The 18,629-nt window shown below is 43.8% G+C and overlaps 1 protein-coding gene across 1 annotated transcript; it reads right to left on the bottom strand.

The window, feature by feature from the left end:
• Positions 1–768: 768 nt before the first annotated feature.
• Positions 769–5,521, bottom strand: LOC132890574 (protein NYNRIN-like). The gene is made up of 2 exons (XM_060927572.1): positions 5,494–5,521; positions 769–3,952 (listed from the first exon to the last, which is right to left on the bottom strand). The coding sequence occupies exon 2, from the start codon at positions 3,625–3,627 to the stop codon at positions 1,270–1,272; it is 2,358 nt and encodes a 785-aa protein (XP_060783555.1). The 5' UTR covers positions 3,628–3,952; positions 5,494–5,521; the 3' UTR covers positions 769–1,269.
• Positions 5,522–18,629: the final 13,108 nt, after the last annotated feature.

The following is an 18,629-nucleotide window of genomic DNA, read 5'->3' on the forward strand; positions in this document are numbered from 1 at the left end:
CCCTGAAAAGTGGGACAATAAAACTGTTTGTTGAACCTGATCTCTGTCCTGCCGTCCTCTGTGCTCCACCCACACCTAGGGAAAGCTACACTGAGCAATTACATACATCATAAATAATTAAAAATAAATACCCTGTAAATAAACAATAGGTATGGTGGCTAATGGCTCTTCTTGCATTTGTAATATTATCTCTTACTTGCTTTATGTTAGGATTGTGCTGCGTGCTGTTCAGATGCGTTACAAGGAGTACTCCGAGGACAAAAAGAGAGCAAACCACATGAGTTAAATCAATCTGGTTTATTCTCAGTCGTGCCCTAACGCGCAGCTGCGTCGGGGCTTTATATACTCTTCGTAGGGAGTATCAGCAGTGGAAAGTTACGGAATGTGCTTTGCACACTCAGTATCAAGGTCACACAAGAGTTATGCACAGTTCAACAGGATGTTTCACACAAAAACATAGACAAAATCAAGATATGAAACGGGAACAGAACATGTGGAAATGCAAAAATGTACAGAGCAGCACGTACTGTATTGTAGCTGGCCTAAAGTAAACCCTAAACTGCTACACTAAACGACAGTCACCCTTGGGCCGCGCATTTACAAGAGTAGGTTTAGGAGTATTCAGGATTATATTCTTACAATCCCCTCTTTAATACTCTGACGCAAGCCCAGAGTATTATTCACACCCCAGTCTTGGCCGACACAGGGACATAACCTGTGTGTGAGATCATCATATTATATATACGATCCATGCAACAACGGAAAAGAAACGGGCCACAGGCTTAGCCATGTCATATTAACCTCAGAGTAGTTAGACGGGGCTATTCGGACCGGAAAAGGAGCGCTGCTGTCATGGGGTAACAAAGAACACACATAACAGGGTTTACTCATATTCATTGATGTTTTTACAGTGAAGTTTACATATTTCTAAAACTCGTTATCCCTTGGGTCCCGGTGTATTGCTTGTGCGGGTAACCCTGCCCCAAGCGTTGAGATCAGCACGATGATGAAGAAAGTCATACTGGTCACTGACTTTGTTCTCTAATGCTCACAGAGTGCAGACGGCGAAAAATGTCACAGGCTCCCGTGCATTTCAGACTCTTCAGCCCAGAACTTTGCAAGACTCACCAACCATCCCCTCTTTGTAGATCAGCCGAAACTGGATTGCTCCAGATGCTGGAAGGGGATCCCTGAAAAGGCCGTCAGCTATTGTCACAGCAACTTTCTGAAACACAAAAGTCTGTTAAGCATCAACAATATAGATTTCTATTACATTGGAGCCTTCTTTATTCTGCTGGCATGGATCCACTGTGGAAAAAGGTCCGTTAGCACAGCCATGCGAGTTACAGCGAGTACATCGGTGGGCCCACTGTAGGGTGACTCCTCCATGGGAGCGTTTAGTTTAATGAATCTCTTTACTAAAACTCTGTCCCCTACCTCAAAGGGGTGAGTGTGTGCCTCTGGAATGGGAGGCTTTTTGGAATTTACTCTCGCCCAATACTCATCCAGCACCCGCATGAGACCCACCGCGTACTCGCTGAGATGTACTTCAAGATCACCCGTTCCTATAACCTGCATGCCTCTACGCCAAGGGACAGGAAAGGCGCGTCCCATGACGAGCTCGTACGGAGATAAATTGTCGAGAGCGACCTGAGCAGTCATGCGCATATCAGCGAGGACCAACGGTAAAACTTGGACCCAATTTTTCGTGCCTGCGTCTTGCATAGCCTTACGCAACTTACCCTTAATTGTTCTATTCGCGCGCTCCACAATGCCAGAGGACTGTGGATGGTATGGGATATGAAAACGCCAATTGATCTTGAGGTCTTTACATAGCTCCTGCGTTACCTTAGAGGTGAACGGCGTTCCCTTATCAGAGTCAATTCCTACCGGAAGACCGTAACGTGGGATAATTTCCTGTGTAAGTTTGTTCACTGCTGTTCGGGCGTTCTCTTTGCTACACGGGAAAGCCTCAATCCACCGTGAAAATTTGTCAATCATGACCAAAAGGTATTTGAACGGGCCCTGCTTTGGCATGTGAGTGAAGTCGATCTGCCATTCTTGGAAAGGCGTGTCGGGTATGGGAAGGTGCTGATGTACCGCGCCTGGTTTAGATAGATTATTCTGGGCGCACGTTAAACACTTGTCCAGAATGTTGTGTGCGTCTGTGTGCAAATTATTGATGCAGAATGTTCTGTTCATATCCTCCACTACCCCTCTTCGGCCGCGATGAGTGGGACCATGGAACTCGCGGACGAGAAAGGGAGTACAGTGACGAGGTAAACAAAGACGGCCCTGTGCGTCAAGCAAAACGCCACTCTTCTCTGTCGCGCCCTGGGCGTCCCAGAACTGCGTATCTGCCACAGAGGCCGAGGCCTGGATAGAAATGAGATCTATGTCAGGTAAGACAGCGCTAACCATGCGATCAGTAGAAACTAAAGCGTAGTTAAAGCCTGGAGGCAGGACACCGGATGCGGCTGCAGCTTTAGCGACTCGATCAGCGAATGAATTGCCCTTTACTTCAAATGAGTCCCCTCTTGTGTGCGCGCGTGTCTTAACAATGGCCAACGTGCACGGAAGGAGACAGGCGGTGATTAAATCAGTAACAAGTGAAGAATGAGAAATGGGCTTACCGTCGGCTGTCGTAAACCCCCGAGACGCCCAAATGCGGCCGAAGTCGTGCGCCACGCCGAAAGCGTAGCGTGAGTCGGTGTAAATAGTAACGTCTGTGTCTTGAGCCAAAATACACGCGCGAGTCAAAGCATAGAGCTCCGCAGCCTGAGCAGAAGAAAAAGGCAAAGAATGAGCTTCAACAATTTCATCAGGGAGGCGACAAACAGAGTAACCACACAGGAACACACCATCCGCAGGGCGGGAACAGGAACCATCTACAAAAAGAGAATCGCCTGTGGAAAGAGGGGTGGAGTGTAAGTCTGGGTGGATGCTAGTCTCAAAAACGATATTAGAAAGACAGTCATGTGAGTCAAACGCAACATCGTCATCCTGTGAGTTAAGAAGACGCTGAAGAGCGTGGGCGACAGAATCAAACGACGAGGAGGGCTTAACAGTGAGATGCTCTGTGGCCAAAAGAATAAACTCATAGCCAGAGCGACGCTGAGCAGACAAATGCTGAGTGCTAAGATTCCGCAGAATGTACACGACGTCATGTGAAGTGTGTAAAATGAGCGGATGCGACAAAACAAGTTTTTCAGCGTCCGTGACCATGAGAGCACACGCAGCAACAGCCCTAAGACAGCCAGGAAGCCCTTGTGCCACAGCGTCAAGAGTTTTAGACAGAAACGCGCAAGGTCGCATGCCCCCCCCGTGCTCCTGAGCCAGCACCCCAGAGGCGGTCCCCTTCTGATTGCACACATACAGGTGAAACGGCAAACGATAGTTCGGCAGCCCGAGAGCAGGGGCGGAGCACAAAGCTTGCTTCAGAGCCTTGAAGGCCGTTAGCATGTCCTCAGTCCAGACCAGGGGCTGAGTCAAAGGATCTGAGTGACTTATAGCTGAACGCAAACACTTGTCATAGATTGAACAGTCAGGGATCCATTGACGACAGTAATTGATGAGGCCCAGAAATGCCATGAGAGCGTGCTTGGTTGCAGGCACCTGAGTGTCCATAATGACTTGAACACGTTCCGGGCTAAGCCTCCTGGAACCCTGAGAGAGGTCATGTCCCAAGTAGCGAACAGTTGTGAGGCAAAACTGCAACCTCGTGCGGGAGACCTTGAAACCCTTCTGCGCCAGGAGTGTGAGGAGAGACAATGTGGCGGCAGCACAAGCGTCTTGATCCTCCGCCGTTACCAGGAGATCATCCGCGTACTGGAGCACCGTGGAGCCCCGGGGAAGACAGAGATCAGCCAGCGCGTCCCGCAATACGGCAGTGAAGACCGCCGGTGAGTCAATGAAACCCTGTGGCAACCGCGTCCACGTGTATTGTCTTCCCCTGTGTGTGAAAGCAAACAGGGGCTGAGTCTCATGGCCCACAGGAACACTGAAAAAGGCAGAGCACAAATCAATCACAGAGAAATAAGCATGGTCACACGGAATAGAAGACATAAGAGAAGGAACGTCAGGGACCACTGGAGCCACGGGAACGATGAGTTCATTTATTTTACGTAGGTCTTGAGTGAGGCGCCATGTGCCATCCGGTTTTGGGACCGGGTTCACTGGGGTGTTATACGGGCTGACACAAGGAACCACGACACCTTGCTGCAAAAGAGATTTTAGAATATTGTCAATACCATCGAGCTTACTAGGAGACAGAGGGTATTGTTTAACATAAACAGGTGTAGAGTGTTTAATAACAGCTTCATACGGAGAGCAGCTCACAGAGCCCACATCGTCCTTATGATCCGCCCACAGGGTGTTAGGAAGAGCAGAGAGAACAGGGGAAGGAGCTTGGGACGTACAAGCAGCGTTCAGAATGTTATGTGGCAGCACAGAACTGGATAGGGCAAAAACATCAGGCGGAGAAATACCTAGTTAACTGCTCACGCAGGAGCTGCAAAGCATTCGGTGTGTCCCTCCAAAAAAATGTCGACACGGTGCGTTGACGCGGACGGCCACCTTCCTGAGCTGGAGCTATTTCTTCCTTTATATTCATAGCGACGTCATTTCTAGGTTGCAACACATCGACTATTTCGAGCAAACGCTCCTCATCATATAATCTGTGTCAACTGATGAGGTGTTCAAGTGTGCGAGCTGTACAAGGTGTTTTGGAGTTTGTGTGAGCTGATCTGAACAGAGCTGCCAGACATACACATACAGAGGGCTTCCAAACCCATACTGCACACCGCACATTTCACTTACTTCAATAGTTAGTCCATCTGGAGTGGATGTGAGATTTACTTCTAATTTGCACATTAAATCATGTGCTAACAAATTTACTGGACATGTATATGAGATGAGGAATGAGTGGGACGTAACTATTCCTCCCTCGCTTTTACATGGGAGGTTGACTGAGAAAGTTTTGGTTTTGGAATAGCCTTTAAAACAGGTCTCGGGGTGTAAACACCCTTTGATTTATCCCATACCTTCTTCATGTCAAACCATTGCTTTCGTAAATCATACGGTGCGCTGAAGCAAGGAAGCCTGGATTAAACGTCCCATCACGGGGATACGATGGAATCTGAGGATTTGCCTCCGTCCACCCAGCCAAATTGTCCAGCCACGGCGTAACGTAATAGCCTAAACCGCACTTATTCATCCATTCCGCCGGGGTGTCTGTGACCTCAGGTTTAGGATACGAGCCCCCCATCATACAGTAAAGCAAACGGATCTGAACAGAAACAAACAGCAGATATTTATCTAAATTTCTATAGCGCGCTCTTCCTGGACTCGAACCAGGGAAAACCAAGCCCTCCTTAGGGCGCTACACAAATTTCTATAGCGCGCTCTTCCTGGACTCGAACCAGGGAAAACAAAGCCCTCCTTAGGGCACTACGGAGCTACTTCCAACCAGGTAGTCAATCAAACATGTCTTACCTGATTGAGAGTATCACGTCGGGGTCACCAAATTGTTAGGATTGTGCTGCGTGCTGTTCAGATGCGTTACAAGGAGTACTCCGAGGACAAAAAGAGAGCAAACCACATGAGTTAAATCAATCTGGTTTATTCTCAGTCGTGCCCTAACGCGCAGCTGCGTCGGGGCTTTATATACTCTTCGTAGGGAGTATCAGCAGTGGAAAGTTACGGAATGTGCTTTGCACACTCAGTATCAAGGTCACACAAGAGTTATGCACAGTTCAACAGGATGTTTCACACAAAAACATAGACAAAATCAAGATATGAAACGGGAACAGAACATGTGGAAATGCAAAAATGTACAGAGCAGCACGTACTGTATTGTAGCTGGCCTAAAGTAAACCCTAAACTGCTACACTAAACGACAGTCACCCTTGGGCCGCGCATTTACAAGAGTAGGTTTAGGAGTATTCAGGATTATATTCTTACACTTTATTTTACAACATTTCCAGTATGGCTTCAAATAAAGTCATAAAGTATGATAACATACAGTAAACAAACTAAAAATGCACCTTAATAAACGTGTGCTAAGGAGGTGCTCTCCCATGCTGCTTGTTGGGGAAGATAGAGGCTGTGGCACGGCAGTAGGCCTATAATGATTTATCATGCCTAGTACACAGCTCTCGATATGGCATTAAATATTCTCACAACACTTATAGGCTAAAACGATTAAGAAAATTTATATAAGTTCATAATTACACCAGTAATGCCACACATTGGCGTGCATATGTACAAACCTGTCTGAGACACCCGTCTTCAACTCGGATACCTTCTTCTCTCTCCTCTTCCTCTAAATTGACAGTAGGCAATTATCCAACTTCCGGCGAGTGCAGCATCATTGGATGCGCCACCTACCATAGGGGAGTGTGTACAGAAGGGAACACCTCTCTGCCTGTTTAGCCGTGCGTAAGGCATAATCGATTGATCGCAAGTGGTTGGCCTAGATCAGATAGATAAACTAGATTTTTTTCTAGCGTGAGAAATCGGAGGTATGGCGTGTGAGCGTGTGAAGACAGTCAAATGCGTGTGTCTCACGCTCATTGCGTGAGAGTTGGCAGCCCAGAAGACATGTCAATCAAGTTTTACACTATATGAGAAATAACACCCATAGTGTTATTCACATTCAACACTGAAGAGTTAAGTGTTAAGAAATAACTTTTCCGGTGTTAAACCTACTTAACACTACATGTTGATTAAGAAATTACTCCAGAGTGTTGATTTTTAACTGACTCCTACCAGTGTTACACATGATCTACTTGTGTAGTCCCAGTGTTATGGCTCACCATGTAGAGCTATGACACAAAACTTAATATGTTTGCAGGGGGAAAAAAAACACAAACACAATTATATCCATAACTTACTACCAATTTATTCAAAGAAAACATGAAATATTGGCATTAAAATTAAACATAAAATACTACCAGGAGACAGTGCACTGGAATTTATTTCTTGGGAACTACTGGACAAAGTTTCCTTGAAATCTGTAGTTCAAGAGAAAGAGACAGGACAAAATAACACCAATTTATTTTATTTTTTAACAATAACAAACAATTTATCAGTACATTCCATTGATTATAGTGACTTAAATAGGCTCAATAAAGAGCAATTATACTGTCATCAAATCTGATGGTACTGTAAGTACACCAGTGTTGGGCTGCTGTGCTATGTCAGAGAAGACCTCCGCATCCACCTCAGTTCCTGTTTCATCAAAAACATTGACACCTTCACTGACTGGTGGAACTGAGAACTTCAAGAAAGCTATGACCAAACAAACAAACAAGATTTCAATCCATACAAAATGCTCAAGATTAACCAAGGCCATTCTCCAAAAACACATCAGTGCATTAGTAGCATGATCTGAGGTGCTAACATGCTACTAATGCACTGATGCTGCCAGCCATTGAATCTTTTAATGGTGTACAACTGTAAATACAACTCAACTAAACCAACCACAAAACTCAGATCTTAATTGCTGACCCCTAAACATGCCCATATGTAGGGTAGCTTGCCAAAAAGGTGAAGACGATTATTTTCAATTAAAAAAAAACGATGAACACACCAACACTCTTAATTCCTTTAGTTTTAACAACGGTGTGTAACTGACAGTGTCATACTGACTGTGGTTTACCAGAATTTAAGAATTCCTCAAGGCTTGTCTCATTTATCTTGACATATTTCTGCATATTATAGATTCTGATTTTGATTAACATGATGGTATCTGCAAAGACAGCAAACTGAAATCAACATTGTGATCCACAACACAGCAGTATAAGCTGTGGCACAAAAGGTAAATAGACAAACTTAAATGACCTATTTCAGCTTTAAAAATCACAAACACACACAATTCAATTTTGAATCAAGTACATCAACTTATTACTTACAACCAGAGCACCACAGTACATTACAGAACAATCTGAAAAAAAAGAAAAGAAAATATAAAATATTATGAAAAAAACGGGAAAACAAAGCTCTCAAATGTGGGTATGAAAATATTTCAAAGTCCAACACACACACACACACACACACACAGTATTTCTGTCCAATTTATTGTGATTCACAATTTACAATTAAAGCCATTCTGCACGCACCACCACCTCCCCAGCCCCCACAGCTGACGACACGACATCCTGTGCTCACGTGCTCACACCACGCTAGTAAAACATAACAAAAATCATTGATCGGTGTATGAAATTTTAGCGGCAGTGGCCATGTTTTAGCAGCCACGGTGCGTGGCATGTAAACACATCCGGAGCACCGACTGCACCGACCGACACCGGAAACCGATTCATTCAAGGCCACATTCAACTAAAATCTTCATGCCAGCGTGCATGTTTATCTCCCCGCAGCATTGCTGTGTTAGCCACCACAGACACCAAGTTACTAATGTTAGCTACTTTAGCTGACTCCCGACACGTGCAGTGTTGGCTATTTTACTGGAATAAATGTGCAAGCATGACACACAACACAACAGCCCATCCTCACTGACATTAACGTTACCTCGTGCTGTTTTTGTTCAGTTTGGCTTTGCGTGGTCAGCCTTAATTATCTCCATGTGGCTGGTACGTTTAAGCTAGCCGCCGACCTGATATCACATTAGCCATTTGAAATTCGGTATTTGAAGACACATACCCAACGTTGACAGGTATGGTCAATGATGACATACCTTTATTCTTACACATAGATTCTGCTTGAATGAAAAAAAACAACAACTAATAGTTTATTTGGAAAAACTTATCACAATCTTTCAATGTGAGGAAGATGGCGTAGAGTCAACACTGTCAGTTTGACCGGGGAAGTTGGTGGGCGGGGCTTTTCAGAGTAATTTTTTTTTTTTATACTGGAAGGTATTGTGCTCTAATCGGTGTAGAATTAACTCAGAGAGTCAATTTACTTTAACACTAAATATGTGACACTGACAGTGTAAAACCTCTGTTAACTCCAATTATTTTCACCAACATTGGACATTATCTTGTTCAATTTTACTCTGTCCATTGTTGGAAGAACTCCGAAAGAATTAAAATACTTTGACACTGCATATTTTACACTGGCAAATTTACTGTGTAGGGTGGCCTGTGGCTGGAGAGGAAGCGCCCAGGTGATGAGTCAGCCCTGTGGCAGCACATAGCCTACTTCAGGTCTGAGGGGCAGCTTTTTGGGATGTGACAGTGTTAAACTTGTGCCAGCTGCTTGTCTATGTCCCACATAAGTGCATTGATGAAGCACTTGGGTGGGAGGATAGGTGCTGGTTCCTGGGCAGTGGTTGTGGGGGAGTCAAGATAGGGCATCAGCCTTCATGTTCTTGGAACCAGGTCAATATGCAATGGTAAATTGGAACCTAGTGAAGAAGAGAGCTCAGCATGCTTGATGCGGGTTCTATCATTGAATTGACTTGATGTATTCCAAGTTTTTGTGATCTGTACAAATACTGAATGAGTGTGTGGCTCCTTTGAGCCAGTGCCTCCATTCCTCTAGGGCTAGTTTGATAGCTAAGAGTTCCCGGTTACCAATGTCATAGTTCTGCTCTGCTGGTGTGAGTTTTCTAGAAAAGAATGCCACTGGGTGTAACTTAGGTTTTTCTCCAAAATGTTGTGAAAGCACTGCCCCCACCTCTGACTCAGAGGTGTCCACTTCCACAATGAAGGGTGTCGTGGGATCAGGGTGCTTGAGGATAGGGGCTGAGGTGAAGACTGACTTGAGCTGGTTGAATGTGTTCTCTGCCGCTGGGTTCCATTGGAGGCACTTGGGGCCCTTCTTAATCAGGGATGTGAGGGGAGCAGCAACAGAGCTGAAGCCCCCAATGATGTGCCGATAAAAACTGGCGAAGCCTAAGAATCACTGGAGCTCCTTTACAGTTGTGGGGGTTGGCCATGTTGTCACTGCTGACATCTTGTCCTGAACCATGCTGACTCTCTTAGCATTGATCACATAGCTTAGAAATGAAATTTGTGGCACATGAAATTCACATTTTTCTGCTTTGACGCATAGCTGCTTGTCTAGGACCAGCTCATGATGGCTTTCACATGCTCCTTGTGGCTCTCCTCATCAGGTGAGTAAATGAGGCTGTTGTCAATGTATGCAATGACATAGCAGCTGAGCATGTCCCTGAGCACATCCTTGATCAGACACTGGAAAACACTGGGCATGCAAAATAGCCCATATGGCATCACACAATATTCAAACTGGCAAGAGGTGGTGCTAAATATTGTCTTCCATTCATCCCCCTCATGGATGTGCACTAGGTTGTGGGTGATTCTGAGGTCAAGATTGATGAACACCCATGCTGAGCATAAATGTCCCAGCATAGAGGGGACCAGAGGTATGGGATAAAGGTATTTCATGGTGATCTGATTGAGGCCACAGTAGTCAATGCAAGGCCTGGGACCCCCTCCTTTCTTCTCCACAAAAAAAAGAAACCCGCTGACGCAGGTGATGTAGAGGGACATATGTAGCCCTGTTGCAGCGGCTCTTGTACATAGTCTTCCATGGCCCTTTGTTCAGTGATGGAAAGGGAGATGATGTGACAGCATGGCAGCACAGTGCCCAGAAGGAGGTCACTCGTGCAGTCATAAGACCAGTGGGGAGGGAGCCCACTGGTCTTCCCCTTACTGAAGACCTCCCTGTACAGATGGTAGCATGCTGGAGTGTGCATGGTGTTCCTGGAGTCAGGACTCTCCCCTGAGGTGGAAGCTAGGGTAAGCTTGGATAGATAGAGACAGTGTTGCCAACAGGATGTGGACCATTGATGAATTTCCTGGTCATGCCAGGATATCTGAGGGCTGTGGAGCTGTAACCATGGCAATCTTAGAATGATGGCCTGATTTTGAGTTTTGGTGACAAAAAAGGAAATAGTTTCTCTGTGCAAGGCACTGACCTGGAGTTTGAAGGCACTGACCTAGTTGGGGACATGTGGTGACAAATCTCTCATCAATGGGTCTGCCATCAATGGCCTTGATACTCACAGGTTGTGGGAGGTCTTACATGTGTATCCTGACCCTCTAGATGGCCTCACTGTTGAGGAAGTTGCCAGCAGCCCCTGAGTCTCTCAGGGCAGAAAGAACATGGGATGATTTTGAGAGGTTTAGCAGAATATCTAATTTAAGAAATTGGCACTGAAGAAGTGTAGCAAGACTCACTGGGAGAGATGTGGGGGTGTTCGTTGTTCCTTTAGTTCCGGTAGACCTCCAAGAGCCTCTGGGCTGAATGGGATAGTGGGCTTGCAGATGGTTAGCACCACCACAGTAAAAACACAGCCCCTCCCTACATCTCCGTTCTCACTCAGAGCATGTCATATGGGTGTTGGAGATCTCCATGGGTGTTGGGGTTGTTGTGGCCAGAACACTTGGTGAGGTGCCTTTCAGTGATGGTCAGTCCTGGAAGAGATTGTCTAGCCTGATGGCTAGGTTAAATGAGGGAGTCCAGTATTTGCTGTTCATCATGGCATGCCAGCTAGGTTAAGATGAGGGAGCTGAGGCCCTAGCAAAAAGTGGCATTCAGGCCTGGTTAGTTCCATCCACTCCCTGCAGCCAGCATACGGAAATCCAAGACATATTCAGCCACCCTTCTTTCCCCATGCTGTCAGGTTAGCAGCTGCTCACTGACCTCCACGCCCTCCGGACAGTGATTGAACACCTGCTTAAACAGCTCCACAAAGCTGTTGTTGGCTCACCGCCTTTTTCCCATACAGCGGTCGTCCAACAGAGCGCCTTTCCAGTAAGCAGGTTAATAAAGTGAGCATTTTTTTTGGTCAGTAGTGCCTAATTGAGCCACAAAGGAGAGTGAGCACTGTAGCAAGAAGCCCTTACAGTCAAATACTTCTCCAGAAAATTTGTCTGGTCTTGGCATGAGCATTGGAGAACTCGTGGCTGGCGAGGGACACATTAGGAGCGCCTGTGAGATGGCAGCAGTGAGTTGGGAGATTTGGACATCCATTTCACTCAGCATCTGCTGGTGTTCTCCTAATAAGCATCCCTATGCTGAAAGAGCAGTTTGCTGATTCTCCTCTCCTGTATCCATGATAGTGGTGAAGTATTCTGCCAGGCTTTGCAGGCAGCTGATAAATGCAATTGTGTGTGTGTGTGTGTGTGTGTGTGTGTGTGTGTGAGAGAGAGAGAGAGAGAGAATACCTTCTGCGAACTAGTGAACAAATCCAAAACATAATCCACAGGCACAGTCAGGGTGAAGTAAGAGTCGAGTGAGGTGCAGACATAACGTCAGATGCAGAGCAGGAATCAGAGTCAGTCAAACACGAAAGCTACTGTAGGTCAATGTTGGAAGTCAGTACAGGGTAAGAAGGCTCAGTAAAATCAGGTAGTAAACACTGAGCGATACTTTGCAACAAGCAGATGGAATGATTGTCCTTAAGTAGTATGTGGTGATGTGGAGAAATGAGGAACAGGTGCAGCACAGATCAGAATTCGGGGGAGGGAGGGCAGTGCGGTGGTTGCTGGTGATTGTAGTCCATGGCAGCCATGTTTGAAGGCTTCTGCAAACTCCGTGCTTCCGTGTCTTGGCCGAGAGCTGACATGACAGAGTCAATCCCAGCTGACTTTGGTGAGAGGCAAGGTACACCCTGGGCAGGTCACCAATCTATTGCAGGTCTAACACAGAGATGAACAACCATTCACACTCACATTCATACTTATGGGCAATTTAGAGTAGTCAGTTGACCTACTCCACATGTCTTTGGACTTTATTAGGAAATTGGTGAACCTGGAGGAAACCCACTCAGGTACAGAGACAACATGAAAACTCAACAAGCAAAGAAAGGCCTCAGCTGGCCATGATGTTCAAACTCAAAACCTTCTTGCTTCAAGACGACAGTGCTAATCACTGCACACTGTGCCGCCCTGTCCTGTCAGTAACACATAATAATTTAATAATCCAATAAAAAGCATATCTGTCAGCATGGACAAAAACATCCAAAAGAGTTCTAATTCAGATACGGGTGCTAATTCAGATACTAATAAGTACACACACACACACACACCACCTACTGCCTCTCTTAAATTTTCTCTTTCTGAACTTTGGTAACAGAGAGGCAGCGTTGAAAATGTCATTAATTTTTGTGGACTTTGCTACTCTCCTCTGGTAGCATATCATCAGGTATCACTTTCCAAACTCTTCAAAGATGGCCGATGTGCCCCTGTCTTCCAAGATTCAAAGACAAATCACCCTCCAACATCAAATGCAGATGTGATTAATGGGTTATCATGTACTCAGGTATCAGTGATGTGAAATGAGACAAAGAAAAATGCATGCTTCATGCATAAACCTCACCTATCAAGTTTCACCCAACTGTAGGATCAACCAAATGAGCACAAATAAAAACAGCTACGTAGCTCTTTGGTGGAGAGGCCATCTTTCCGAGGACTGGAAAAAGTTAGAAGGGTCAGGACTTCTGGTTGAGGTTCATTATTTTGAGCCTTGTAGTTGACACGTGGAACACACAGCTACGCATACACATACATCTCATAGTACCAAAATATCTTTGATATACAAAGTGGAAACAAATTATTTAAGCTCCCAACATGTTTTCACCATCAATCTGACTGTGTGTATGCTTAATAGAAGTAGGCATACAACCTGGCACCTTCTGCTGAAACAAATGAAACTATATTGTACATATAGTAGAATGACAAATAAGAATAATAACTTTTATTGATGAAGTACTTTTTAAACAACAGGGACAAAGTGCTTTACAGAGTGTGAAGAAGCTTGTATTAGAAAAGTATTAAATTAGAACACAAATAAAACTAAAGCAACAAATACAATATTGTAAAAGAAAACCCAGGTATAAAAATGGTCCCATTCCAAAAGTGATACAAAACAAATACAGTGGTCCTTGAAAGTTTGTGAACCCTTTAGAATTTTCTATATTTCTGCATAAATATGACCTAGAACATCATCAGATTCCACACAAATCATAAAAGTAGATAAAGAGAACCCAGTTAAATAAATAAGACAAAAATATTATACTTGGTAATTATTTATTGAGGAAAATGATCCAATATTACATATCTGTGAGTGGTAAAAGTATATGAACCTCTAGGATTAGCAGTTAATTTGAAGGTGAAATTAGATTCAGCTGTTTTCAATCAATGGGATGACATTCAGGTGTGAGTGGGCACCCTGTTTTATTTAAAGAACAGGGCTCTATCAAAGTCTGATCTTCACAAAACATGTTTGTGGAAGTGTATCATGGCATAAACAAAGGAGATTTCTGAGGACCTCAGAAAAAGTGTTGTTGATACTCATCAGGCTGGAAAAGGTTATAAAACCATATCTAAAGAGTTTGGACTCCACCAATCCACAGTCACACAGACTGTGTACAAATGGAGGAAATTCGAGACCATTGTGACCCTCTCCAGGAGTGGTCAATCAAGAAAGATCACTCCAAGAGCAAGGCATGTAATAGTCGCACCACTGTAACTTTTAATTAGGATCAACAAAACATATCAAAACAGACATGAATTACAACAAATATTTACTGGATCCCCTCAATAAGTTGTTAAAAAAAAGCTCTATGAAATCTTGGAACATAGCAAGAGCTTTCAGTTTGCAGGAGACAGAAACTGACAGCGCTATCAATACCTATTAAATTATTAATCTCATTATCTCTAGCCGCTTTATCCTGTTCTACAGGGTCGCAGGCAAGCTGGAGCCTATCACAGCTGACTACGGGCGAAAGGCGGGGTACACCCTGGACAAGTCACCAGGTCATCACAGGGCTGACACATAGACACAGACAACCATTCACACACACATTCACACCTACGGTCAATTTAGAGCCACCAGTTAACCTAACCTGCATGTCTTTGGACCGTGGGGGAAACCGGAGCACCCAGAGGAACCCACGCGGACACGGGGAGAACATGCAAACTCCACACAGAAAGGCCTAATTAATTTAAAGTGAACAGATGAGCTGTGCTGAATGAAAGGGGTTGTAAGAGTCAGATGGGAGCAAACACATTGTGTGTAGAAGGGGCCAAAAGAAGAGCTCTCTGAGCCCTGAGAAACATCTAATGTAGCCACAGAGCACCAAGCTCGCCAAGCAAAGCATCCTCCCATCAGCAACCATCTCTAATAATGACTTACAGAAGCCACAGCTTCTGATGATGTGATCCACAGCTGATTTTTGAAGAAACAGCAAAAGAAGAAATAACTATTTCAGAGGGTGTTGAAGTGTTAACATGTACATTTGTACAACTCATACATATTTCCCATACTATACCCTTTCAGGAAAAGAATTACCATGTTGTGGATTTGAATCGTCATGTTCACTGTAGAATATAGGCAGGCATGTGCAAGCCAAAAAGGATGGCTCAAGGCAAATGTGGAGACAAAGCAAAACGGGGAAAAAAGAAAGGGACGGTAAAATTTGCAGAGTCCAAGAGGGATGGCCTGTACTTTTTCGAAGTGCAAAGCCCAAGGGAAATTACTTCATCACCAAGCTGCTCCAGACCACTGCACGAAGACTGTGGCGTGGCCAACATGCAACCATGTTGACTTTATGCTGCTGGCGCCAATTCATCAGCATTGCAATTGAGTGAAATCACTTCCAGACCTTTGAGTCTGGTTTCATCGCTTTCAGGTTCATGGTACAAGTGGTGTAGACAGTGAGTCAAGAGACTTGCTGTAGAAAACAAACCAACAGGGGACAAATTATGAGCAACACTCGATTTGGGAGCAAGACACTATTATAAATGGCACATTTTGATAGCCAGTCCAATGGTGCTAGTGGGATATTTCCAGAAATTCGGGAGGATTGAGGCTGAGTGCTGAATATCAGATATGTTGCAATGCTACTGGTTCAGAGTGGCTCAGTAATGCTCATGCAACTGAAGTAATAATTGTGTAGGTTACTTTAATGTGGGTTTAACCTAATTGTGAACATCTAACAAGTAATTTGTAAGATTGTCAATTTTCATCTTATATATCTTTGCTTCTGTCTCTCTGTACCATAAATCATGGAACATTTTTTTAAATAATTTTAATTCCTACAGTGGTGCTTGAAAGTTTGTGAACCCTTTAGAATTTTCTATATTTCTGCAGAAATATGACATTATCAGATTTTCACACAAGTCCTAAAAGTAGATAAAGAGAACCCAGTTAAAAAAAAGAGACAAAAAATATTATACTTGGTCATTTATTTATTGAGGAAAATGATCCAATATTACATATCTGTGACTGGCAAAAGTATGTGAACCTTTGCTTTCAGTATCTGGTGTGACCCCCTTGTGCAGCAATAACTGTATCTAAATGTTTCCAGTAACTGTTGATCAGTCCTGCACACCAGCTTGGAGGAAATTTAGCCCATTCCTCCGTACAGAACAGCTTCAACTCTGGGATGTTGGTGGGCTTCCTCACATGAACTACTCGCTTCAGGTTCTTCCACAACATTTCGATTGGATTAATGTAAAGACTTTGACTTGGCCATTCCAAAACATTAACTTTATTCTTTAACCATTCTTTGGTAGAATGACTTGTGTGCTTAGGGTTGTTGTCTTGCTGCATGACCCACCGTCTCTTGAGATTCAGTTCATGGACAGATGTCCTGATATTTTCCTTTAGAATTCACTGGTACAGTATAATTCAGAATGCATTGTTCCATCAATGATGGCAAGCTGTCCTGGCCCAGATGCAGCAAAACAGGCCCAAACCATGATACTACCACCACCATGTTTCACAGGTGGGATAAGGTTCTTATGCTGGAATGCAGTGTTTTCCTTTCTCCACACACAACACTTTTCATTTAAACCAAAAAGTTCTAGTCTCATCTGTCCAAAAAACATTTTTCCAATAGCCTTCTGGCTTGAAAAAAATGTTTTGTGGCAGTTCATGTGAGGAAACCCACCAACATCCTAGAGTGGAAGCTGTTCTGTACAGAGGAATGGGCTAAAATTCCTCCAAGCCGGTGTGCAGGACTGATCAACATTTTTATACCTGGGTTTTCCTTTACAATATTGTATTTGTTGCTTTAGTTTTATTTGTATTGTAATTTAATACTTTCCTAAGACAAGCTCCTTACAACCCTGCCATGCACACCATTGTTGATCTTTAGCAAACTGCAAAGGAGCAGCAATGTTCTTTATGGAGAGCAGTGGCTTTCTCCTTGCAACCCTGCCATGCACATCATTGCTGTTCAGTGTTTTCCTGATAGTGGACTCATGAACATTAACATTAGCCAATGTTAGAGAGGCCTTCAGTTGCTTAGAAGTTACCCTGGGGTCCTTCATGACCTTGCTGACTATTACACGCCTTGCTCTTGGAGTGATCTTTGCTGGTCGACCACTCCTGGGTAGGGTAACAATGGTCTTGAATTTCCTCCATTTGTACACAATCTGCCTGACTGTGGATTGGTGGAATCCAAACTCTTTAGCAATGGTTTTGTAACCTTTTCCAGCGTGATGAGCATCAACAACACTTTTTCTGAGGTCCTCAGAAATCTCCTTTGTTCATGCCATGATACACTTCCACAAACATGTTTTGTGAAGATCAGACTTTGATAGATCCCTGTTCTTTAAATAAAACAGGGTGCCCACTTACACCTGATTGTCATTCCATTGATTGAAAACACCTGACTCTAATTTCACCTTCAAATTAACTGCTAATCCTAGAGGTTCATATACTTTTGCCACTCACAGATATGTAATATTGGATTATTTTCCTCAATAAATAAATGACCAAGTAAAATATTTTTGTCTCATTTGTTAAACTGGGTTCTTTTTATCTACTTTTATGACTTGTGTGAAAATCTGATGATGTTTTAGGTCATATTTATGCAGAAATATAGAAAATTCTAAACTGTTTACAAACTTTCAAGCACCACTGTATTTTCTCCATCTACCTTTATTGTAGAAAACAGCCTCAATATGTAATTATAACATGATCACTAAGGAAACATTATGCATGTTTTGAAATATTTTTTTTTCCATTCAAATTTCATATTTTAGACATTGCACTGTAATTCATCTTGCCCGGCGCAGAGTGAGCATGATTTTATTGTGGCAATCTTATGGCTCAGGACATGACAGTCAAGACATCCACTCTAATAAAACTGGCTGGCTCTGAAGTCTGCTGAGGTCTATAAAGACCCTGAGGTTACAGAAAATGGCACACAATTGTTCTGCATAAACCACATGCTCCAGGTCCCAGTCTTCCTCTATGAACTGAATGGTTCACTGCAAGTTTTATGGCAAATGTAAATGAACAATGAAAAGGTCATTTATGTCTCTCTCTCACACACAGAGAAAGACAGAGAGAGAGAGAGAGAGAGAGAGAGACTTACAATAGCCTTGTTGCACCAGTGTGCACACCCCTTAACTAATAATTTGTTTGCTTGTAATACAGCACTGAGTTATTGGGGGGGGGGGGGGGGGCCTTACGAGTCCACTAACTTAGCACATCTTGTTTTGACAACTTTATTCCAGTCTTCCTTACAAACATAATCAAGATCTATCAAATTATGAAGTTCTCTCTTGTGCACAACCCTCTTCAAGTTATTCCACAGGTTTTTAATATAATTTCAATCTGGGTTTTGACCAGGCCATTCCAAAACTTACATCTTCTTTGTCTGAAGCCATTCCTTTGTTGACTAG

The sequence above is a fragment of the Neoarius graeffei genome, chromosome 8 (assembly GCF_027579695.1).
Source record: "Neoarius graeffei isolate fNeoGra1 chromosome 8, fNeoGra1.pri, whole genome shotgun sequence".
Classification (NCBI taxonomy): Eukaryota; Metazoa; Chordata; class Actinopteri; order Siluriformes; family Ariidae; genus Neoarius; species Neoarius graeffei.